At 37.3% G+C, this 25,839-nt stretch overlaps 1 protein-coding gene across 5 annotated transcripts in view; it reads left to right on the forward strand.

Moving 5' to 3' along the window:
- Positions 1 to 23,902, forward strand: part of ZPLD1 (zona pellucida like domain containing 1) — a 276,647-nt gene extending 252,745 nt beyond the window's left edge. For all 5 annotated transcript variants that reach the window (XM_045185953.3, XM_053918320.2, XM_053918322.2 and 2 more), the window contains 8 exons: positions 2,364 to 2,545; positions 4,385 to 4,457; positions 9,507 to 9,604; positions 10,937 to 11,017; positions 15,591 to 15,762; positions 17,007 to 17,115; positions 22,917 to 22,946; positions 23,588 to 23,902. In XM_045185953.3, coding sequence (XP_045041888.2) covers positions 2,364 to 2,545; positions 4,385 to 4,457; positions 9,507 to 9,604; positions 10,937 to 11,017; positions 15,591 to 15,762; positions 17,007 to 17,115; positions 22,917 to 22,946; positions 23,588 to 23,763 — 921 coding nt within the window. In that variant the 3' untranslated portion in view covers positions 23,764 to 23,902. The remainder of the gene's footprint in view (positions 1 to 2,363; positions 2,546 to 4,384; positions 4,458 to 9,506; positions 9,605 to 10,936; positions 11,018 to 15,590; positions 15,763 to 17,006; positions 17,116 to 22,916; positions 22,947 to 23,587) is intronic.
- Positions 23,903 to 25,839: the final 1,937 nt, after the last annotated feature.

Genomic DNA, 25,839 nt, shown 5'->3' on the forward strand with positions numbered 1-25,839 from the left:
AGAATTAAAATTAATTGAAGTAGAAATGTTATGATTTGGGGAGTGTTATGCTGAAATTCATTTAGTATTATTTTTCACTTTGCCTGTTTAAGTATAATTTTATCGATAAATCCTAGCAAAGACAAAAAGGAGCTATAACAGCCTGACCACTTAGTCTAGTGAAGAAGGAGAAATCGGCCTTTCCTCTTCATAAATTATTGTTTAGGGTTAAGGGGGAAGGCTTGCTTATTCTAAGGGCAGGGTTTTTAAGACTTGGTGAGAGAGGGGTGACAGGAGAAAGATCTCTCTATTTTTTCCCCAGAGGTCAGCTAGAATATTGTACCCATGACCATCCTAAGCCTGCAGCATGAGTATTGTTGATCTTTATTAAAAACATTTACTCATCGCTCTGAGTTGTGTGCAGAGAGGTTATGACGTGGGCCTAAGGAGCAGCCGTGCGGGTTGATTGTTACTTGTCTGTGTTTCCTTGTGGAGAGAGGGAGCCCGTGTGGCGAGCAGCAGCGTTTCCTCTCCTCCCACCACGGCCCAAGTCCTTTCCCTCACCAGGCTTTATCTTCTGGGTAGTCTTGCCCTGCTACCTACAAAACAGTTCACATGCAATGCCAGGCAAAGCGTGTGTGTGTGTGTGTGTGCATGCCTTTTACTTTTTATAGAGTGCAATAACTCTGCTTGAAAAATTCTCCTCTGTGTGTGCACATATATTTCACAGACAGATTGTTATTTTTAGCTAGTCAGTCAGGTATGTGGTGAGAGGAGAGGAAGATCTGCTTCTTTTCCTTTTTTAACTTTTTTTAATTGTTGTTCAAGTACAGTTGTGTCCATTTCCCCCCCCACCACTCCCCCCACCCCAGCCATCCCCTCCTCCCACCCTCGATCCTACTCTTTGGTTTTGTCCATGTGTCCTTTACAGTTGTTCCTGAAAACCCTCCCCCCTTTCCCCCATTATCCCCTCCCACCTCCCCCTCTGGTTACTGTCAGTCTGTTCTCAATTTCAGTGTCTTTGGTTATATTTTGCTGGCTTGTTTGTTTTGTTGATTAGGTTCCACTTATAGGTGAGATCATATGATATTTGTCTTTCACCGCCTGGCTTATTTCACTTAGCATGATGCTCTCCAGATCTTCTTATTTTCTATTTTTGTCTTAGATGTCACCAGCTTTGGATTCTGTTCCAAGGACAATCCTACATGGGAAAAATTAAGTAGAGTACTAAATCACTAAGTTAGAATAAAAGTGTTTTCATTCATAATGATTCTGGCTCTATTCATGAATTAGCTAGATAATTGCCTCAGCTTTGCCTATCTGCTCCTAGGTTCATGCATATCATTTATTCTACTGTTAAAAACTAAGTATTATAGGTCTCCATAATATGTGCTAAAACATTTATTGAGTTTCATGGGTATTTGACATAGTGAAAGAAACTGAATTCCTGTATGGTTTATGAAGGTCAAGAATATTATTGATTATTCTTAAAATAGTAGTTCTTAGATTTTAGTGGGATTGGAGAATAGAAAGAAAGCTCATCAGGCCCAGGAAAATACACACATGGACAACACTATTTTATGACTCTGGGGAGTTCGCAATCCCCCTAAAGCCCACGCATGAACTATTGCCCAGGAAGGAGATGGGACTCTCCATGGACCACAGAGGAAAACCGACTGTGAAGATGGACTTAGAAAATCTAGGGCCTTAAGTCATGTCTTCACAGTTTACTTTGGGGCCCCACGATGCTGGCCTCACTGTGCTGCGTTGAAGATGCAAAGGTGAACAAGGGGGCCTATGACGACTGGGGGACCGTCCGGTCAGCAGGCTCCTCATGCACTGTGACGCTGCTATGATGGGGCCAGGCACCACCTGGGGGAGGTAGAAGTTTCCTAGTGAAGGTGAGATCCAGAGAGGAGTAGAGTGTGTCATGGTGAAGTGGGGGAAAGAGGAGGCCGAAGGAGCCTGCACAAAGGCCAGAGCCATGAGGGCTTTGGGGCCGGGACATTATTAACAAAAGTGGGAGCCTGGAGACAGGAAGCTAAAGTAGAAAGCAAGATCAGGTTAATAGGGGTCTTTGATACCATGCCACAGAATTGGGAATTATCATGAACACTTGCAAATTACTTGTTAAAGCACTCTGAACATATAACCTCTCTCCTTTTTCATCTATAAACTGCCATTGGAAAATATACATTTTCATTTAGTTAGGACACATATAATCACTTAAAGATAACATTATGTTTGTTTAATCTCCAAATCATGATATGTTATAGTTGAAAGCCAGCCTAGAAATGATCTAGTCTAATGTTTTATTTTGAATATGAAATGCCTAGATTTACATATATCTATTTAAATGTTGAACTTGATCTACCGTCTAACAGGTATCCACAGTTCCTGGCATCAGTGCTTATGGAAACACAACTTCAGTACAAATAGGAAATATTTCAGGATATATTGATACTCCAGATCCACCAACTATCATCAGCTATCTACCTGGGCTTCTTTACAAATTTAGTTGTAGTTATCCATTGGAATACCTGGTTAATAATACCCAGCTTGCTTCGTAAGTTCACATTTTATTCTTGCTGCCTTGTACTGTCTTTATGTTTGAATCATTTCTTATCCTTAAGGGACTTACAAAGATTTATAAGGACTTATTCAGATGGATTTATTGAAAGTAGCCAGACTAATGCAATGAGAACCATATCTAGTCTTTTTCTTCCTTCCTTCCTCCCTCCCTCCCTCCCTCCTTCCCTCCTTCCTTCCTTTCTTCTTTCTTTCTTTCTTTCTTTCTTTCTTTCTTTCTTTCTTTCTTTCTTTCTTTCTTTCTTTCTTTCTTCTCTTTCTTTCTTTCATCTATCATCTATGTATCTATCAATCATCTATCTATCTATGTATGTATCTATCTCTATTTATCTATCATCTAAATTGCTATGATTCACACCAACAGCTCAAAAGACATAATATATATAATATATTTTACATATTTATTTATATGTTTCCCCCCAAAGTAAGCCTAGTTCAAGCTAATCAGGTATCTGCCTTGGGTTCTCCTCACACCCTTCAGAACTGCCCAAGAACCTAGGTACTCTGGGTGCTTATGCAGCACAGAAGATCTGTCATATTCCAAGAGTGCAGAACATTCAGTCACTACATTATTGGGTCCTGCTTGGCTTCAGTCTCTGCCATATGCTCTCCTTGTTGTACTCTGCTGTCTCAGAATCTGGGGTCTCAATTCCTTCTGCTGAGGTGTCACTTGCACAGGAGCTGACGATTAACAAAGAAAGATGGCATCACCCAAAGCCAAAGAGCTCCAGATACACAACGAGGTCATAGCCTTTGTTTACATAGCCTTATGTGTTCATTCATTATTGCCAAAGCACATATTCCAAGACAGAGTTATATCCACATTACAACATAATCAACTAGATTTGTTAAATATTTTTAATAAAATGGGGCAATTGAGTGAACACTTTCCTTCTCCAATTCTAGGGCTTGCTATTATAAATGTGTAATTATTGTTTAGTCTTAGTTACAAGGGAATATGAAGAACACATTTTGCTTCAGATAAAAAAGTATTCATAGCTGGTTTTAATGGCATGATGATTATAACCACCTTGGTCCACCATAAGTTTTTAATGGGGCAAAGAATAAAAGAAAGGCCTTGGGTGTAAAGGATACAGGATAGAGGAAAGTAGGTCATTAGGGTGTCTCAGCCTCTTACTCTGCCCCGTCTCCTGCCCCACTAAACATATCTGAGCTTCACTGTGCATGAGCATTCATTTAATTGTTTCCTTTAAGATTTTATGTATTTATTTTTAGAGAGAGGGGAAGGGAGGGAGAAAGAAGGAGAGAAACATCAATATGTGGTTGCTTCTTGCATGTGCCCTGACTGGGAATCGAACGAGTGACCCTTTGGTTCACAGGCAAGCACTCAGTCCACTGAGCCATACCAGCCAGGGATCATTAAATTATTTAATGCATAATTATTTTATACCTATAGGTACTATGTAATGTTCTGGCACTGAACAAAATAAAACAACATTTTTGATCTCATGAAACTTCTATTTTAAGGGAATTGATGAAAATATATTTGTATCAGATTCAAATTCTTTTAGAATGATATTTTTCTGCAAAAAGTGGCATATAAGTAACACAAAATAGAAATAAGATGCATTTATACATAAAAATATCATAAAGAACAGTTTGTGTTTACTGGGCCACACTTTCTTTTTGATTATCTACCTGTAATCATTTAAACCACATGCCCTCTCCAAGCCTACTTAACAGTATGTCAGGCTTACTCAAGGGTTTTAGTGCCTGAAATGCAACAGTAGAGGATAGCTGAAACTTTTAATTTAAAATCTCTTCAAAACTTTCTTTTTTTCTAACCTTGTTTTAGGTCCTCAGCTGCTATTTCTGTGAGAGAGAACAATGGTACATTTGTCAGCACTTTGAACTTGCTCCTTTATAACGTAAGTAGATGGTGAGAGATGTTACTTTCTCTCTTACCAGTCTCAGGAATTATTTATGTGAATGGGTTTTACATAGAATTCTACTGAAAGCCACGTTAACCTCATTACACCTTGCTAACCTTTATCTAGCTTTCCTGCCATATCCATATCCTTAGTAATAGATATAATAGAAACCTCATTCTTTCCTAAAGGTTGATAAATGATTTAAATTCATTTCATAATTGTGATTCTGATCCTGCATAGTTATTTCAAGTGCCTGTCTGCTTTTAAGTGTATATATTTATTTGTGTGTGTGTGTGCGTGTGTGTGTGTGGCTATAGACAGGGTCAAGATTTGGGGAATAATAATTTTATGATAAAATATAGGTAAAGTCCAAATAATACTTTTGGAGGCAAGCTTGGTGATGAATGTGTTAAATATTTTTAATATGGCTTTTGATTAATGTCAATTCTACCACATTTGAAATAATTTGGTCTGACTACATAGTATTGTCAAACTTTTGTCATGTAAATATCAACAGTGGCAGCAAAATGTGAAAAATACATGGATTTCTATTTATAACTCTAACATTAATCCTCTAAATGATATTTTCATGTTGATTAAAAATTTTATTCATACATTTCAAATGTCTGATTTAAATATCAATTTTTCAATCTATCAGCCAACATTTGTGTAAATTATGAATCTGATTTTTACAGTATTATTCATGTCATCATGGCGCTGAGTTATAATTCACGCAACTGATTTAAAAGTCAGTGTGTTACACTTTGAATATAATGAGCTACAAAAACTGTAGTAGGACATTTTCCAAAGGCATTTAAAAAAAAACATGTTTATAAGTTTGTAGTCAGATACCACAGAGCTCTAAACAACAAATTAAAATGTGTTGGAATGAAGATCGCTTTTGTTGGTATGATTTTCTGTCACTTCCAAACTTTCTTCTGTAAGAAGCTGCCAAGTTTGTTGGTTTTACAATCTCAGCAAATACAGGAGTTGGCAAAAGTAGGTTTAAACAGGTGTTCATGTGTAGAATGATATAATAATTATAACTAATAATACAAGAATAAACTGTGTTTTGCATCCTCATTACTGTAAATCTACTTTTGCTTACTCCTGTATGTGCCAATATTTGTTCCCAAGATGGCCAGATAATTACTGTTGTGAACAATATTTTTAAATGAAGTAAGGTGGGGATGGAATGCTGAAGGGTTGGGGGGTGCAGAGTGGAGGGGAGTAAAGGGGAGAAAAAAATTGGAAAAAATGTAATAGCATAATACTTAAAATAAATTAAAAAAGAAAGTAAGAAAAAAATAAATTGAAAGTTTCTATTCATTCATTTATATGTGTAAGCTCCTTGAGTTAAAGTGACTTGTGTGAGTTTAGTGTGATTTGTTATAATTGAGTGAAATAAGAATGACAATTCCTCATCTTAAAAAAAAAGTGAAAAATATACCCACAGAGCATTTAATGATAACATTATTTTCTGTGAAATTAAACTATTCTGTCACTGGAAAAGAAGAAAATCAAAATTTTAAAGTGTGAATTTGAGGAGAACTTTGCTGTTAAGGTCTTTTCTTTATCATTAGAAATAATGTAATTGTCCCATTGCTAACTAGACAGGAAAATAATCCCATTCACAATTCCTTCAGAAAGAATAAAATATGTAGGAATAAACCTGGCCAAGTATATAAAGACCTATACTGGGAAAATTATAAGACACTGAAGGAGGAAGTAGAAGAAGATACAAATAAATGGAAGCATATATCATGTTCATGGATAGGAAGAATTAACATCACTAAAATGTCCATACTACAAAAAGCAATCTATAGATTTAATGCAATTCCTATTAATATTCCAATGATGCATCTCACAGAACTAGAACAAATATTCCAAAAATGTATATGGAACCACAAAAGGCACCACATAACAACAGCGATCCTGAAAAAGAAGAACAAAGTTGAAGGAATCATGCTACCTAATATGAAACTATACTATAAGGCCATAGTAATCAAAACAGCATGGTACTGGCATAAAAACAGACACATTGATCAGTGGAACAGAATAGAGAGCCCAGAAATACACCCACACATTTACAATCAACTAATATTCTACAGAGGAAGCAAGCACATACAATGGGCTAAAGATAATTTATTCAATGTGGCATTGGGAAAATTGGACAGAGACTTGCAGAAAAATGAAATTAGACCACCTTCTTACCCCAAACACAATAATAAATTCAAAATGGATTAAAGACTTAAATATTAGACCCAAAAACCATAAAAATCATGGAAGAAAACATAGGCAGCAAAATCTTGGACATTGCTTGTAGCAATATTTTATCTGGTATATCTCCCCAGGCAAGGGAAATAAAAGAAAAGATAAACAAATGGGACTACATCAAACTAGAAAAGTTTTTGCACAGGAAAGGAAATCATAGATACAATTCTTCAAAGAGTTTCTAGAATCCTAATGCTAAACAAAAGCCCATAATTTAATGATAACCTTAAGATTTTAATTCTATAGTAAGGGGTAACAAATTGTTGGATAACAGACTCTCAGTGAAACAGGTAGTGCCAACATGCTTCTTGTCTTTAATCAGTTTGCAATACCAGTATTGCTAATGGTTGAATAAAAATTAAATTGAATTTTAAAAGTCATTTACAAACCAGTTATTTAATAGGATTCAATCATTTCCCCACAAACAATTTTTTTTAACTGACTTTACTTTTCAGAGCAGTTTTAGGTTTACAAAAAAACTCATTTGAAAGTACAGACCACCTGTGCCTGCACCTAATTTCCTCTATTATTACAGGGTATACTTGTTGGTTATTAAACCAATGTTGATATATTATTAACTGAAGTCCATCATTTACATTTAGGTTCATTAATAATGTTGTATATTCTATGGGTTTTAACAAATGTCTATGATATGTGTCCATTATTACAGAAGAGTTTCACTGTGCCAAACTACTTTTTTTTTAACATGGTACCATCATTGTATTTTGTCATGTTACAGGACATTAAAAAGCTATTAATTTGTAATAGAAAAAGCTTTTAGTATACTTTCACTAATTGGCCCCAAATCATACTTATTATTTGTTCTGAACACTAACAATTAGCTACCCAAATGTAATTTTATTATAGCATTTCAAATTAAATATTCCTTCTCAATCATGAGGTGCTGAGTTTTCCTATTTCACATGCAGTTTCTTATTTCTAACCTTTAGGAATGATAAAAAGTTGCAGTACACACCTATTACTCCTATTCTCTGGTTATTCATTTAGAGAGGAAAGTTGTACCTACCTAATTTGGATTTAGTGCAATTGGTTTGTATGTGTTCTTAGATTCAGGAAAGGTACTTAGGAAAATTTGTCCAAAAAAGTAAGGATTGTATTGATTATGCAATTTCCATATATGTGGCCTGCTTTAAGTTGAACTGTGGCTTTATTTCTGAGAAATATAAATATATCAGTTTTCTCCTCTCCCAAAATGGAAAGTGAGCATGACCTTGTGAATTTGAATTGTATCTAAATATTTGTGTCATCTGAGCAGACACAAAACCAGTAAATTTGATATAAAGTTATGCTGATTATGAATGTTTTTGAAAGTTGAAAAAAATCTAAAATAAATGTAATTTATTTTAGGGACAATATTGTACTAACAAGAGTAAATGCAACAATCCAAAATAAAGTCAGTAAATTACCTTTTAGAAACAATTTTAGGAGAAAAAAATGATAATTCATAGTTAAACCTCAGCTGAGCCACATCATTTGCAAGTGACTTAACAGCATCACACCTGTAAAGAAGCAAGTTTCTTCTGGGCAGTATCAATGCATATGTAAGTGGAAAGTGCTGTATAGTTAATGAAGAATGGATTACTTAGAGAAGTTGGAAAAGGGAGCCAGAAAAATAATTAAATAAAAATATCTATAAGAAATAGCTAGAGGAGCTATTATTATTTATCACAGAAATATGGAAAATAAGCACAGCATATAATCCCTCATTTACCTGGATTTTGTGGGAATGTAACATTCCACATGAATGCAACTTTTTAAAAAATGAAGCATACAAACTAACTATAAGTGATTTAATTTAAAAAATTCATAATCTGTTGCTTTCTTTCCTGACTTCAGGAGAGAGTATGCTCTGTATTTTGCATTGCTTGATGACCTTGAGATTTCATAATGAATATCAAATATATCCCTTTGCTGCAAAATAACAATATCTTCAGAATTACTGAATTTGAGGAAACAATTTGCCTCTAGACTAAATGATTTGACAATATAGATTTTTAGGAGATTTTTTTTCGTATTCTACATGTTTTCCTCCTTTCTCTTTATTAACAACTTGAAGAGGTCACCTCTCAATTTCTAATCTGCTACTTTAATCTACTGTACATTGGGGAGTGATATCAATAAGTTCTCTAGAACTGGTGTCAAATACAGACAAAAAGGTAGAATGCTGTCCTGAGGTATCTATTCTTCTATTAAGCAACCATCAAGAAATTTGGTTCAGGAACTCTGGGGCATGCATTTTGGCAAATTGGAGAACATGTTGGTCTCGTTTTTGGTTTTCTATTAAACCTGGTAACTTCAAATTGCCAAATAAGTACTTTTGGATAAATGGTATCATGTGTACAAAGCTATACAGCTCCAGTGGTGAGGGGCTTAAACTAAAGCAGATGTAATTCAAATAAACTTTTTAAATAAGTGGAATTTTAAATTAAGTAAACTGAATATTGATAGTTGAATATTAAACAAAGAAAATATTAACCATTGACTATTAACAGTTGTGCATATTTAAATATTTTGAACATTTACTATCATATATTGTAAACTTGGAAAAAATTTATGCATGGGCATGAATTTGTTATTTGGATATGGTTTAGGACGGGTTTGACAAGAAGTAGAAGATTAGCTAGGTCCTTTATGGAGTTGGTTTGGTAAATTTATATTGATTTGCCCGTGTTTTTATGACATTATGGTTTTAAGTGGTAAATATGCTGTTGTTAAAAAGGCAATGATGGATTGTTTTTTTTTCATTATTAGGATTCAACCTACAGCCAGCAGTTAATTATCCCGAGCATAGGATTACCTTTAAAAACCAAAGTATTTGCAGCTGTGCAAGCCACTAATCTGGATGGCAGGTACTTTCAAACTCATCTTTTGTTGGTTAAAACATCTGGCTGCCTAAAACCTCATGAATCAGAAAGCGCATTCGTTTTTAATTTCAAAGATACTGTCGCTGCCACATCATCTAGGCATGCTAATGAACAGAAGTAACAAATTATGAAGATTAAGGGTGATGCTCATTTTATGTCATTAGTTGGAAAGTAACTTTTTCCATAAAGAAAGAGGGGTAGTGACTGGAAGAGGGCATGAGAGATCTTCTGGGATGCCAGAATGTTCTAATTTTCTCATCTGAAAATTGATTAGTCAGATGCAGTCATTTTATGGACACTTATGATTTGTGTACTTTTCTATCTCTATGTTACTATTCAATAAACTTTTATTAAAAAGTCAAGAACTCCCTCTGTAAGAATCTGGGCCAAATTTATATAAAACAATCCCCAGCAACAACTCTGCAAAAAAAATTCAATCTTCACGATACTTAGAAAATTCAGAATGATCAATTGAAAGGGAATTTAAAAGCTAAAGATCCAATCCTGCCCTATAAAAATATGTAGCATGATATGACTTATTTTGGATTTCTCACATATTATTACTTAAACTTCATATCCTGAAGAGATTAGTATACTCTAGAAATTTGGTTTAACTTCTCCCTCTCTGTCATCTTGGCATTTTTATTCTTGGATATATGTGATTTTTAAAATAGTCTTACTAAATGCAGAGTTCTTTTTTCCTTTTACTGGCATTCAGTTCCTATGGACCGGTAATTTTTATAACACCAGAGTTGGAATGGAGTATTATACAAATGTAGGCACAACCTGGCTTCGTGGAGGAAGGCTGTGTCTTTGCCTTATGGCTTCCCTCTGAATACCTAACACAGTGTCTGTGTGGACTCCCACCCCCACTGGTTCTGGCATAAGTTAGAGTGTATAATTTATGCACCAAACTCCTTTGCTGCATGTGGTATTATAATATACTTTGTCATCTGTTACAGACAGTAACTTCTGGAAACAAAAGGCCATTGTTCACAGTGAACTTAAAAGCATCTATGCAGTTCACTTTTGGGTTTGTTTCCTTAGGCTTTTACTATCCTTTTGCCTTGTACACAATTTGTGTGTGTGTGGTATTGTATTTATTACTCTTAACCTCATTTGATGTAGGAGATCATCTTACTGCAGATTGTAAAATGTATTTGAGTTTAGAATAATGTTTTAATAACTAAGAATCCTCTGCAAATAACTACTAATATTCCATTGGGTAAGACATTTGTCAATATTTACTTGCCTTAGATTAGTAACTAACACTCAAAAGGAGTTCTGACTCTGGATTATGCTTGCCTCTTCCTGCAGATGGAATGTCCTAATGGATTATTGCTACACGACCCCGTCAGGGAACCCAAATGATGACATTCGGTATGATCTCTTCCTTAGGTAGGTGTCTAAGTCTTTCATTGATAGCAAAGACCCAACTGTAAATAATTCAAGTGGAAAATGTGTCCGAGAAACAAATTATAAGGTACTTTTATAGTTTTTAAGTTTAAAGTTTTACATTTTGAAATTTTGGTCCTTATAAAGCTAGAAGTACAAAGGTTGAGAACATTTTTCAACACAAAATGCTGATAAGGCTATTGTTGAATGAGAGCTGCAAGTAAGTTAGGTTTAGCAAAGATGTTTTATTCATGGATAGGTCATGTGGGAATATTTCACTGTATCAGGAAAAGCATGGCTGGCTATTACTGGCAATGAGAGAATGGCAGTGGGAGGGTACCGTTTACCCACAGCTAGACTGTCTAACTGCATGTCGAAAGGAGAGTAGAATTAAAGCAACGTTCTAGATAATTTAGATCCCAAAGTGCTTTTTTTCATTTATCAGTATTTCATATGAAAGTATGAAACAGCCTACCACTCCTTTTTTATCAGAGCCAATAACTTCAACTTCATTCCGCATCAGGCAGTGATAGAGTGAATGTAATCTACATTTGGGGAAAGGGAGCATGGGTCAGAAAAACATTCAGTCATCTCAGTTCTCTTTCAGCATTTTTATCTGACAGTAGAACAGACTTGAGAGTCTTCTAATCGTGCTTACGAGATGCAGTTGGCTAAGATCACCGCTGCTTATTGACACATGATGGGAGTCATATGGTGGGAAACCAAAAGGACGTGTTTCATTGGCTAGTCACTGCTTAGATGACATTCAGAGGGCGCGGTCAAACTGTTACTCACATCATATAGCTGGAAGGTTAATCTGGGCAAAATTTGGGGGGAAATCTATCAAAAGCCTTAACAGATTTCATATTCTGTGTTTACAAATTAGAAAGCATGTTCTAAAATATTTATGATTTTCTGGTCTACCAGTGCTATTTAAATAGTAAAACCTGGGGACATCCTGGACGTTCAGCAGTAAGGACATGGCAGGTGAATTGTGGAGAATCATTAAACTGAGAGCTCCCACGGGCACTGCGATCGTGTAATTATTTATAAAAAATACGAATAAAAAATTTAGAAAAAATGTTGATTCTCTCTTTTTCCTTCATTTCTGTCTTCTCAATGTTTCTATCCTTGGAAATATATAATTCTTCAAATTTAAATCTATTAAATATGAAGGAAAAAATCAGCATGTACCATCGACATCATTTATGTCATTATATATATGACAGAAAAGACTGTAAGGAGAAACACGAAAAGGCTCACCGTGGTTACTTACACATGCTGAAAATGTGGATAATTTTGTTTTGACGACTTTCTTTTCCCCAAATGTCTATGTTAGTCACAAACTGACAACGTGGATTACAATGATCAGACTCATGCTCAGTATGACTGTGGCTTTAGCTTAGGCCTCAATCTTCTCAGGTTTCTTGTGGAAAGTAAAGAAGAGTGAACTTCACAGCTAAAAGAAGTTCCCCAAATGCCATTTTCAGTAAAACTAGGAGGAAAGAAAGCCCATGGAAATTCTAAGATATGTGTTAATGTTGATAAAAGCAGTTAAGATTAGGAGAGGACGGTGGAAGGGGCTCAAGGGCAGACCTGCGACACACGGGCTGATGCCCTCATGAGTATCTTCAGGTGGGAGCGGCAGAGAAAACTCAGTTACCCAACTGCATCATTTTCAGAGAAAACTTGCCTTTCACTGTAAAACAGGATGGAGCCCTTGAACTGGGGAAACCCTTGAGGAAGGTCATTCACGTCCCACATTGCCTTAGGGGTTTCTGAAAAAAACAGGTCTAGGAGATGCCAACTCTTTCAGATGTGAATGATAGACAAATGAGGGCATTTTTGGCAGCGTTGCTGCATACTACAAGAAAAATGTGAAAAATGGCAGAAAAAATATTTAAAGATGAATTAAATTCACTGGGAAAATGTTGCCATGGAACAGATAGATTTGTAATTGAACACTCCAACATTAATTTTGTTTTACAATTTTAAAAGTAATTATAATATAAAGATACAATTATAAGAACTCAGGTAAGAAATAAAGGTCAGTAAAAGGTAAGGCAATGAGAATGTGAAAAGGGAATAGTAAGAATTTTAGATGAAATGGGAAAAACAAATGTAATACAGAATGGAATAATTAGATGGTGTGCAAGGGAGAATAGACACAGCAGAAAGACTCAGTGTGGGACAGAGCAGATAAAAATAAGAAATGCAATTAAAAAGAAACACAGACAAAGGAAAAAGATTAAAAAGGATTAGAGTAGAAGCAATAGAAATAAAAGGTGGCAAAAGGAATCCAATATCTGTATAATATGCCTAATCAGTTTCCCCTAAAAGAGACCAAAATAATAGAATAGAACAAATATTTAAAAATGTAACCTAGAAACACTTTCCTAAATTAAAAGAAATTTATATGAACATAGTGAAAGGATGCCTTGGATAATACTGAAGCCTTCATAAAGTGGAAATTAGGGGAAGTATAAAAAGACATAGTCAGAAATATAATAAAAATGAGACACTAATTACCCTCTCTCAGGAAACTTACTTCTGGTGGCCAACAATTAAGTAAGGATATAGAAGATCTAAATGACATAATAAATAAGCTATATATCGATAGCTAGCAATTTGAAACAATATCAGAAAACAGAAAGTCACCACCACTTGGAAGTTTAAAACTCTTAAATAACAATTGGACCAGAAATGGAAATATGACTCAACATTTCACAAAAAATAAAGAACAGGTTAAGTTCTTTGAAAAAACAAAAGAATCACAAGTACTTTAATCAAGAAAAAAGTGATAAAGGACAAATCCACAAAAAAAACAGCAATAAAACATGAAATGAGAAAGGTATGGCTCTACCAGATACTATAGTAATAAATTCTAAAATTATTTTTTAATGTGATACTTTGCAAGAGTAGATACATGAACAAAAATACATTACTATTTGGAATAGTAAGCTGAGAAATAGATCCAAAACCTGAGGGAATTTACTAAATGGTAGACTGTGATAACACAAACCAGTGGGATAATCAGAGATTTTAAAAATAGTGCTGGGTAGTGGATACTATAAAAAAAAAAAGCACTGGACCTATACTTCACTCAATACACCATAATAAACTTTACATAGATTATTAATTTAAGTGTAAACACTACAACTTTAAGTGTGGTAGGAGAAAATATTCATATTAACGTAAGAAATATTTTTACAACTTTGGGGTAAGGAAAATCTGTCTTCAGCCCAAATACTAGGTGCCATAAAATAAAATATTGGAAACATAAAAATCAACTGTATGAGTGGGCACACGGGCACAGTGTGAGGAAGGGCCAAAGCCAAACAACAAAATAAAACAATGTGCAACTTATAGAACAAGCAAGGCTTCCACTTTCCCTAACGTATAAACCACATATAAGAATCAGAAAGAAAAGGCCAACAATAGAAATTTGGGCAAAGGACATAAACAGTGTTCAGACTGAGAAACGCCAAGTGGCCCTAGCCAGTGTGGCTCGGTTGGGTGTTGTCCCACAGAGCGAAAGGTCTCCAGTTCCTTTCCAGTCAGGGCACGCGCCTGGGTTGTGGGTTCAGTGCAGATGAGAGGCAACCGATGGATGTTTCTCTGCTTCCCTTTCTCCCTCCCCTCCCCTTTCGCTAAAAGAAAGTAAAAAGTGACTTTACCAAGTGGCTTTAATGTACAAGAAAAGATGAACATATTCATTTCTACTAGGAAAAATGTAAATTGAAATTATATAGTGATAGTTTATTTTCCCCATCAAACAGGGAACAATCCAAACTTTTCCCATAGGCTTTGTTGATGTAGTTCTGGGATTTTTCATACATCACTGAGGAAATGTAACGGTATTTATACAGGGTAATGTGGCAAGCACAGATATATTGTACAGATGCCCTGCACATGTACAAAATGCTATAGTATAAAGCTGCCTATTATTTACTTTGTAAAAAGCAAAATTTTCAAGGGTACAAAGATAGGGAAGTAAATAAACTGGCACGTGTGCACAATGCAATTCTATACAAAAGTCGATAAACAACGAGGAGGTTTGCGAAGTATTGATATGGAAGGACTTCTTATGATGCGTTGCTAAATTAAAAAAAGGCAAGATATAAAAATATATAGACTGTGCTGTAGTTTGTTTAAAAAGGAAGGAACAATAAGAGAGTATTGTCTGTGCTTCTATTTGCACATATCCTGGGAGGTCGCCGTGCAGGGGAGACCGCCTCTGGCAGGTTTGTATATGGATGCGGATGGGATGGACCAGACCAAAGATGGGAGGAGACTTTTCACTATATGTATTAGACCTTTTGGATTTTTACTGTGTGAGATTACCTCTAAAGTTTACCAGTAATAGTATAATCAGAAACTGATCTATTTATGTGTTATGATACAGGTCATGTCTGTTGAGTTAGCTTATTCTCTTAATAAATGTCAATAACATGGCATGATTTTGTTAGCTATTAATGTGGTGGGGTACTCTTAACACTGCAGAAATTTTTTTACGAGTCCAAGTGGGCTGGTAATTTCTAGTAATATCCTGTTTTCACATTCCCCTAAAATGTAGCTGCGACAAAGATCCTCAGACCACCGTTATTGAAAACGGCAGAAGCCAGCAGGGCCGATTTTCCTTTGAAGTGTTCCGGTTTGTGAAACACAAGAATCAGAAAATGTCCACCGTCTTCCTGCACTGCGTTACCAAGCTCTGCAGAGCCGATGACTGCCCTTTCCTTATGCCAGTATGTTTCCGAGCAACTTTACTCTAAATTGTCAAATTGGCCTAAGCTGAAAGGCTATCAAGTACTAGGCACTGATTTCATTGAGTGGAAATGCATCAGGTCAAACTGTTTGAAGTAGGATTTATTCATTCATCCAGCAAAGATCTATTGAATGCCTGTTTGTGCCAAGCATTATACTGGGAATGCAGACATGCATGAATGAATTCTGAATTCAATTAACTTATCGGGTAGGAGCAGGAAGTAGTCGTGAAATGAAACAAAACAAAAAAGTTACGGCACAAAGGCAGACATAGGCACAGGCTGTAGGAAGACGTAGTGCTCACCCTTGTCTGAGAGATGAAGCAGGAGATATTGGGAGGGTTGGTGGAAGAGATGAACCTTGGGTGGTGCCTGAAGATGGACGAATCCCAAAGGCACAAAATCAAGAGTGTGAGAGACGTGAGAGACACTCCATGCCAAAGAACAGTCAAAGTCACAAACACATAAAACAGAGTAACCAGGGGACTTCCAGTGCTTCAGTAAGGCTATGGAACGGACTGGAAGATGATGGGCAACCTGAGGAGGGGGCATGGCTGCCAATAGAAAGGGAGATTGGGGCCCGACGACCTGGGAATCCCCTGGATTAAAAATTAAAAGGTATGGAAAGTGTGGATGTGAAGTGCGTAAAACCATCACATAAAATACAGATCCATTTACTAGTGAAAACAAATTATGTTTCTGACAGACCTTCTATGCTCACACCAATATTAACTGAAGAAAAATGCAGGCATGTTTTTTAATTTGAAACAATTTTAGTATGTTTATATTTATGTTCAAATCATGCATTTCTTTATAGTTATTGATTAGTTTAGTCCTCACTAGCTGTATCAGATAGGGTTAAAAGGAGAGTCTATATTACCTTGGCTCTGTGCTGACCAAGATTTCAAGGAAAGATTTATTAAAGTCTTGAGAGAAATAAAAGTTGGAAAGTTTGATAAACACAGCTCTTTGTCAGGAGAGCCACTGAGCTATGTAAATTAATGAGGCAATGAACTATTATAACTGGGGGAAATAAGAAATGTGGACCAAGCCAGGATAAGTAACACTGTAGCAGTTATATGTAAAGTAATTAAATAAATGCACACAAGTAAGTGAATAAAATTAAACATGTGGTATCTCTTCCAAAAGAATCTGCTTTCCAAATGGCCATAAAGAAACGATTTTGTGCTAGCGTGGAATTTCATTTGTTTTCATTAACTCCTCAGACTTGCAGCCACAGAGAAAGGAGGGATGCGGGGAGGAGGACCACTTGGAGACCCCAGAGCACTTCTGGAAATGCCATCCTCTCTGCGGGGCCCATAATTACGCGGAGTGGTAAGAGTGCCCCTGATTTTTTGTGCCGCAATCGTTTCAAAATGGCTTGTTACTTGGCTTCTAAGGGGAACTCAAAGCAGTTCCTAAAGAGCTCTAATTAACTGTGAGACAAGATAAACTGCCAAACAATGTTAATTTCACAGTGTTTTCCTGTTTACTCAGCTTAGACAAAGGGCAATATCATCTATACCACATTTCCCTTTTTACACACACACACACACACACACACAGTATTCTATCCTGGACATTTTCATTTGCCTTTCTGGATCTAGTCTACAATACCTTTCCCTGACCTACTCCTGAAGACTTGTCTCTGAACTTGGTCCATGGGTGACCTTCCCATCTAGTTTGTGGTTGTGCTTGGCCAATAGGTGGTGCTGTCAGAGAACGGGAGTGAAGGTCCATAGAGCTGATCTCTCAGTTCTGTGTACCCACCCTTCACACACAGCTCTGGTAACTTTCCTTCCTCTTGTGGATTCCCTATACTACATCTCTATTAATAGTCCTATTAAGCTCTTCTTAAATTGCCCAGTTTGAGCACCATTTGTTTCCTTCCGGGACCCTGAATATTACATAACCCCATCTAGTGTTCTGATCATACTCATGCATCTAATAGACCCGTGTTCATACACATAGAGGAGTACCCTCTTGTACGCAAATATCTGTGTATGCATGCATTCTCTCTCTGTCCCCCCATAAAGTGATACTGCTTCACATCAGCATGAACCCAGACACATCCCAAATAAAGCAGATATGCGGTGTAAATAATACAAATTAAATGTTTAGAAAACTGGGTGGTTCCAGATTTGTCTCAACAAGTTTTGTGACTTGGGGTTTTACTTCACTTCTCTGGGCAATATTTCTTGCTTTTTTAAATAAAGATTTTGAAGAAATAACATTAAAGATTCTTTCTAACTCCATAGTTCTAAATTTGTAAAACAAAACAAAACAAAATTCTGATTTGGATTATATTCTAATAATTTTTTTCTCTATTTTACATTAGCCATAAGCCTATTATGTTTCAATTAGATTATATTAACCTTTTCTTTTATGCTTCCCACCCCACAGTGAAAAGAAAATTTTGCCTGAAATAGGTAATTAAGCAAAAAGTGGTTTGGGCCTGAAAAATCCAGATAATTAATTGCCTTAATTATTTACTCCTTTGTGTTTGTATAGACATAGCATTATTTAGAATCAAACTAATAGGCCATTTAAATAATGCAGAAATTTATTAAATATCAAATTTCAAACTTAGTCCACACTCCTTGAGGGTATGGTAGGTGTTTTGAATGGTTTGAAAATGATTGGTTTGCGGTTTGTGACAGGCCCAAATCTTATCTCTCTCTAGCTGTCTGGTATAGCTTATAGAATCACACTGCATGGAAACTCAGCCCTGTGGCCGGTTATTAGGAAGGCTTTGGGGTAGGCAGAGCAAAGGTATTCTGACCCCTATGGAGCATATCTAGAGTCAGTTTGCTGTAAGAAAAGAACCATGAAAGTGGCATCTCTCTATTCATGTTGGGTAGGTGGCTTTTCCTCCACATTAACCTCCTTGCCTCCTTGTTACCTGGACCAAATTGAATATATTTACTTATTATTTTTCATTTTTCAAATTTAAATATTACACATTTTAAATAATTTGCTAGTGTAAGATAATTTTTAAAAGACCAAAATTACTAAGACCCCCCAAATTCCAGTAAAAATTACCAAGTAGAAGTTTCTAATTCTGTCACAGCTAGCCAGCTCTCCAAGTTTGGAGGTTTCACCCACATCCTATCTAGTCGCCTAAAATATCTATGTAAAACACCCAAGGAGCTAATGCTTCAGTCACAGTGCCCCTGACGTCGTGCCTGGACTTCTTCCTTTCCAATTTCAACATGTTTCCAGCTCCGAAGGGCGGCATTTGTTCTGCAGCACACTAAGGTGGTCTCTTCGTCATCTCAGTCTCCCACTGGCGAGCCCTCCAAAGCATCGTGCTCCAGTCTTGCAGGTCCCCTTCATTCCTCTCTCTCTCTCCGTTGGCTTAGTTTTCATAAGTAGATAAATAGCAGTAGGGTGGGTGTTCCTCATTTTTTTGGTGATCATGGTGACTTCACTGAGTAGAGAACCATACATGCCGGTATTTACATTAATACTATGACATCCATGCAAAAATGATATTTTAAATTCCTTATAAAAACAGAACTTAGAAGTCCAGCTGTATCCATCCACAGACAAACCCAATATAAACTTAATGTCCTGCTTAATGACCAAGGCTACCTTCTTTCCTTGGGTTCCCTCTGTTTTTACCTTAGGTCAGCGGGATTTATTTCTCCAGGTCCCATGGCTGATTTTCTCTAGAGAAGTCCAATTTCAGGCTTGACTTGTTCTCTTCAAACCTCTCTGATACTTGGGATTTTTGCTTTGTTAACTCATTGAGCCAGTCCTTTCACCCAGACATCCGGCTCAGGTCAAGTTCAATAAGATGTTAAACCTCAGAACTTCTGTTTTTTATTTTATTTATTATTTTTTAAAGATTTCATTTATTTACTTTTAGACAGAGGGGAAGGGAGGGAGGAAGAGAGGGAGAGAAACATCAGTGTATGGTTGCCTCTTCATGTGCCTCCTACTGGGGCCCTGGCCTGCAACCCAAGCATGTGCCCTGACTGGGAACTGAACCGGTGACCCTTTGGTTCACAGGCCAGCACTCAGTCCACTGACCCACACCAACTAGGGCCAAGCTTTTGTTTTGTTTGTGTTTTAATGAGATCAAATCCATTCTGGATATTTTTATCCAACATTAGTAAATCATTTTGTTAGTTGATTTTGGAAAAATTCACGTCTCTAAAATTCAAAATCCACAAAATTCCTGGTGTTCTTCTTTTAAGCTCCCAAACACTAAAACTATTTGGTAAGGGAATACTTATCATGAGGTACAATTATGGAAATTTAAATGTACCATCCCTGGAAAACAATGGTAACTAGTCATTTTTTTAAACATAAATTCCAATAAAGAAGTTCAAGCCAAACTCTTGTTTAACTAGTATCATAGAGTTTTAGGGGTAGTTAATTCATCGAAGCATATTTATTTAGCTTCTCCGTGGGACAGGAGCTCTGGTAGGAACTTGGAGTTCAATAGGGAACGGGCCACAGGCTCAGAGTTCAAAGATAGAGATAGACTATGAACAAGCACAGCAGGGCGAAAAGGAAGAAGTGTAGAACACAGGTGGCAAACGCAAGGCTCATGGGCGAATCCGGCCCTCCACCTTGTTTCATCCGGCCGGCACCTTGTTTCTACCTGGTGGCAGCGTCAAGCTCTCCCTTAACTGTTAAGCAGTAGTTACATTCATACAGTCCTAAATTACATTCGTCCCCTTGAAGGCAACCTCGAGGCTGATGTGGCCCCTGGTGAAAATGATTTTGACACCCCTGGTAGAGCGTCTAAACTTGAATATGTGGTCCATTTACCACATAGGTAATTGAAAATTTGTAAAAAATAGGTTGTGCTAAGAAAGATAAAAACATTCATTTTGCAAATATCTTTGTACGAACATTCTTTTCCTGGTTTATTTCAGCTACTTACGTGAGAGAAAAGCAGAGGCTGACAGTTTATCTGCCACTTCTGGCTCTGGGACAGCTGTGCTGTTGCTGCTACCACTTTTCTCCTCTGGTCCTCAGATAACTTTGCGTTTTTTGAAGAACCCACCAGCTTTTGTATTCTAATCTGGTCTAATTTCAGGAGGTTTCTTTTGGCATGTATATCTATGTTAAGAACAAGTGGAAGTGAGAAAAATGCAGAAGTGTGTGTTGCCAAAAATCTGGAAAATTTCCACCTCTTGTTTCTGGGCTTAACAGTGCTTTGATTTATTTTTTTTATTATTGCAATGATACTGCGGTTGCGGGACACCAGAAACAGCAACCTGATAATGTTATTCCCTCCACCTTTACCCGCTATCAAATACAATTCTGAACAATATTCCACTATTACATGCCTTGATTTCAGCCACCTGTCAAAGGTAGGATGATTTTAATTTCAGGGCCCGGGAACCTGGAGCTGGTTTGGCTCGTTCGGCATTTTTGTCCCGACACAGAGATTTTTTTCACAGCCAAGTTCTTGTGGGCGACACCTGGGATATTGTTCGTACAGAAGTGTTGGTGATAATGTGGGAGAAGAGGGGAGATTCTGACTTCTTTTATTCACTTCTGGATGCAGAGAGCATAGTAGGGGCACTTTTGCCTACTTTGGGACACATACAAGGAAGGGGCTTTTTATTCCTTAATAGAAACACATTTTAGAGCAAATGAGTGTGATTTATAAATGAACAATAACTGCTAGAGAGAATTTTAGAGTATTATATATTCTTCTCTGTGTTCCAGTCAGGCAGCTTGCCTTAGGAAAAGGCCACAAGGACCTTTTAGAGGAATTAATCACAATTCCTTCATCCCATCTCTCTCCCTGAGAAGAAAGCGTCTATAAAATGGTGTTGGCTGGAGGTCAGGGTTTTCCTAAGGGTGCCTTAGAAGGAAAATTGGAGCGGTTTCTCTTTCAGCCCCGTAACAACGCGCTGCGCCGTTGTAAAGACGCCCGCGAACGCGCGCTCCATTGATTTCGGGCTTTGTGCCTCAGGGATCAATGGCGAGAGCCGCCATTTCTGCCAGGACTCCTATCTCTAAAAAGAAATGGTGGCAGATGCTTTATCAATATCTCCCCGAGTTCTACCATCAATGGCTTCAAATACTAACCCTAGAGTCTTGTAGCTTGAGGTACTAATCTCTGTGACTGAAAATATTTTTCATACCTGGGTAGTTTATATTATGTTAGAAAAAGATGGAGAAACTGAGCTTTTATTTAAACATATGTTTATTTTGTCATGGAGGCTGTGACAGATGGAAGTCTCTTCATCTGTAGTTGGGGGTAGCAATCATATCAAAACCATATGATTATTATGAGGATTAAATGTGACAACATATGAAATAGCACTTTGTAAACTGTATGGCACTACATACATATTAATTGTAATACTATTTGTACTCCCAAAACAGTCCGCTGCACACATTTCATTGTTCAAATAACCACCACTCACAGATGCATACACACACATATTTAATACAAATGTGAAGTTCACTCGTCCTACAAGCTCAAGGGTTGTTATATGATTACAAAATGGGTAACAGAAATTGTGAAGCGAAGTGGATGCGTTCATTGCATCTATTATTATATTTGCCAGGAAAAAAGTGAAAAAATCAACAGCTTCAATATTGTACTTCCCAGATGCAAATAAAACGACTCAAGCTCAGACATCACGTTTTCCTTTTATTTAGTTATTAAGTGTGAATTTATCTTCTTGGAGTTTAAAATGAAGGTTTTATGGATTACAATGGGCAAATTGGCAACACTTAAAATAGAGTGGCAGCAAACAGTGAATGTTTCTGTATAACAAAGTAACAAATGGCAGGGTATAGGGCTACAAAAAATGTAATAACTGTTAACAATTATTGCCCCCACTAACATGAGTAAAGAGATAATGATGAAGCACAGCTGGAAGAAAAGAAGAGAGCACAGTGTATTTCACCGTTATATCTGTATGCCCAGGGCAGTGGCAGGGTGTGGGTTTGGGGAATAGATAGATGATGAAATTTCACACACGTAGAAGAGAAAATGGGAAAGCAGAATGGTTTAGAAGAATTTTTGTTATTGCCTTCCCCCAGGAGCTTATGGGTGAAGGTGAGGAGACACGTTGGTAAAAGTAATTATAGAATTACACTGAACATAGGTAAATATTTGGAGACACAATATTGTTTTTCTTTTTCCCCCCTTCCAGATGAGACTCCAACCAACAATTCACAGCTTGGTAAGATAATTAACATAATTGAAACTAAAAGTATGATTTTTAAAAGATTTTATTTATTTTATTTTTAGAGAGAGGGGAAGGGAGGGAGACAGAGAGGGACAGAAACATCAATGTGTGGTTGCCTTTCACACGCCCCCCACCCGGGATCTGGCCTGCAACCAGGCATGTGACCCAACTGAGAATGGAACCAGAGACCCTTTGGTTTACAGGCTTGCACTCAATCCACTGAGCTCTACCAGCTGGACTAGAAGTATGATTTTTTAAATTTTAAGTTTTTTGTGATCAGTTGCAAATCTGTAATCAACTAAATACACTGAACTCTGCTTTCACAAGTTTGTTATATATATTTTTTAAATAACAGATCACTGAAGATTTTTGAACTCGTATGTGACCTGTTGGTCAATTTTTATAGAACTTTCTAGATGACTATATTTTGGGTGCCCAGGGGATACCAGGCTTCTAAACCATACAATGCTTCAGTCATTGGATTGAAATATAGTCCAATAGGTTGTTGCATGATCCAGTGTCACGCTGATAATCTATAAGATACTGATGACAGATGTTTTGCATGTATATACTGGGATATGGTATGATGAATCTGATGTTGGATATTTCCTATCTGTTTGTTTTATTACTTGCAGGTACTCCTAATGAAGCTCCTTTCCAGCTGAATGCCATCACCAGTGCACTAATATCAGGAATGGTCATTCTGGGAGTCCTGAGCTTTTCCCTTCTCCTCTGCTCACTGGCCCTTCTACGCAGGAAGGCACCCACTAGTTTGGTATTGAATGGCATAAGGAACCCAGTCTTTGACTGACTGTCACAGGTCCTTGCAGAGAGAAGGCTCATTAACTGTACCATGTGTGACTGCAGTCAGTGTTCCATCGGAATTGAACACCAGCCAGAACTTGACATTTATAGGTTTGGTAGGTTTCAAGTGTAGCTCTTCGGCACTATGCTAGTGAAAAAATGTTGATGATGTTGCTGTTGTCCCTTATGGATGTGGTCAGCCATATTTGTATGGCACCAATAACTATATTGAGAATAAACACACAATATTCAGGACTTAGATCTTATAGGATGTCATATTTTATTTTATTTCAATTTTCTTTTGATTATTGGTTGTAGAGATAAAAAATAGGCATAGAGAAAATGAAATTTGTTGACATTTTTCCCTATAAACGTAATCCAATGCAATGGCATTTATGTTGGGAACCGCCCTGCCTGGTTTCAGAAGCTGTAACCCCCATGGCTAAGGCTGAGTGAGAGACCTTGGGACCATAAGCCACTAAGGAAACAAAGCTTATCTCCCTGGCAGGAGCACCACCTCTGCCCACTTTACTTCACTCTGCCTGGTCCCCAGTGGATGACCAGTTAGCCAATGACAGGGTAAGATTACTCAAAGGAGGGATGACCTAAGACAGGCATGGTCACCAAGAGGCCCTCAGGGAAGGACTTGGGGGGCTATAGTAAAAGGGGGTGATGGACCCTCACCCTTTGGCTTTGACATAGCCTGAGTCCTCATTCTGTCTGCATGAAGTCTCCTAATGTCTTGGTTGCCTTACTTCCCCTGCCTGACTTAAGCCTGAAACAATGCTGGAGGTGGGTGCAGCCCTGGGCTGGAAAGGGCAGGTTCCCCGCTGCAATCAGGCCTCAGAAAGAATACATAAAACCCTGTGAAACCTACTTTGCTAATACCCTCAATTTAAATGACAAGGGTCCAAGCGTAGAATGAGTTTGTTTCCCCAAAGTTTTATGGCCCTTTAGCTATCTGACCCTGCCTCTAAATAAGTCCTCATGGTTCTTTGAATGTTATGTATTATTTGATCATTACTGCCTGACAATGATTGAGCTTTACATACACACACACACACACACACACACCCTGTATTCCTATGCAAATTAAACCCAATAAAAGCCCATTGAGGAAAAGGCTCCTGGCTCTTCTCTTTTGAGAGATCGGCCACCTTTCCTCCCCAAGCAGATCAAGTCTTGGTAGACTTATTCTCCTCCATGGCAGATGGGGGAAGGGGGTGTGGGGGCCTCTGCAGGCAGAGCTTCCCCCCACATTTAGATTTGCAGTACTAAAATTAACATTGCTCTTCGTTTTGTTCCAGACAATTTCAGCTTGGGGATATGCTTTAATTGGATTGGCCATTTAGATGTCTGAGATTTAATTACTCATTCTATGACCTCCTGTGTTTTTGGCTGATTTCCATGTCTGACAACATTCATTAAAAAAAAAAAAACCTCTTGGGAAATATATCTTTTAAAAATACTGAATTTATTGGGGTGACACAGGTTAATAAATTATATATGTTTCAGGGGTACAATAATACATTATCTGTATATTGTACTGTGTGTTCACCACCCCAACTCAAGTCTCTTTCCATCACCATTTGTCCCCCATTTACCCTCTTTTACTTGCCCTCACCCTCCTTTCCCTCTGGTAATCTCCATACTATTGTCTGTGTCTATGAGGTTTTTTTTTTCTCTTCGATTAATCCCTTCACATTTTTCACCCAGCTGGGAGGAAATGTACTGGAGCATCCATTTCTGAACAAACAGTAAAAAGAGTTGTTAACCTTGGAAAGATACTCAGTGACCCTAGATCATTATTCATTTGGCTGTGATCAGTTTCCCCTTCTGGTTCCAATCAGCATGTGTTGACTCTCCTGCAGCAGCTGTGCTTCCAGCCCTGAGACAGCTGCAAAGATTATTCTTAATTCAAGAACCATTGCATGGGGAAGCCAACTGCAGCTATGGGAAGAGGACATTGTCCTCAAATACAAGCATAGAGTCCTTATGTGGGTTTTTAACGATCTAGGTTTGTTATTTTTTTCCCTAGAACAAAGAGGAAACAGGTTAAGTGTGTTTTGCAGAACTTTTTTGT

The sequence above is a fragment of the Desmodus rotundus genome, chromosome 2 (assembly GCF_022682495.2).
Source record: "Desmodus rotundus isolate HL8 chromosome 2, HLdesRot8A.1, whole genome shotgun sequence".
Taxonomy (NCBI): Eukaryota; Metazoa; Chordata; class Mammalia; order Chiroptera; family Phyllostomidae; genus Desmodus; species Desmodus rotundus.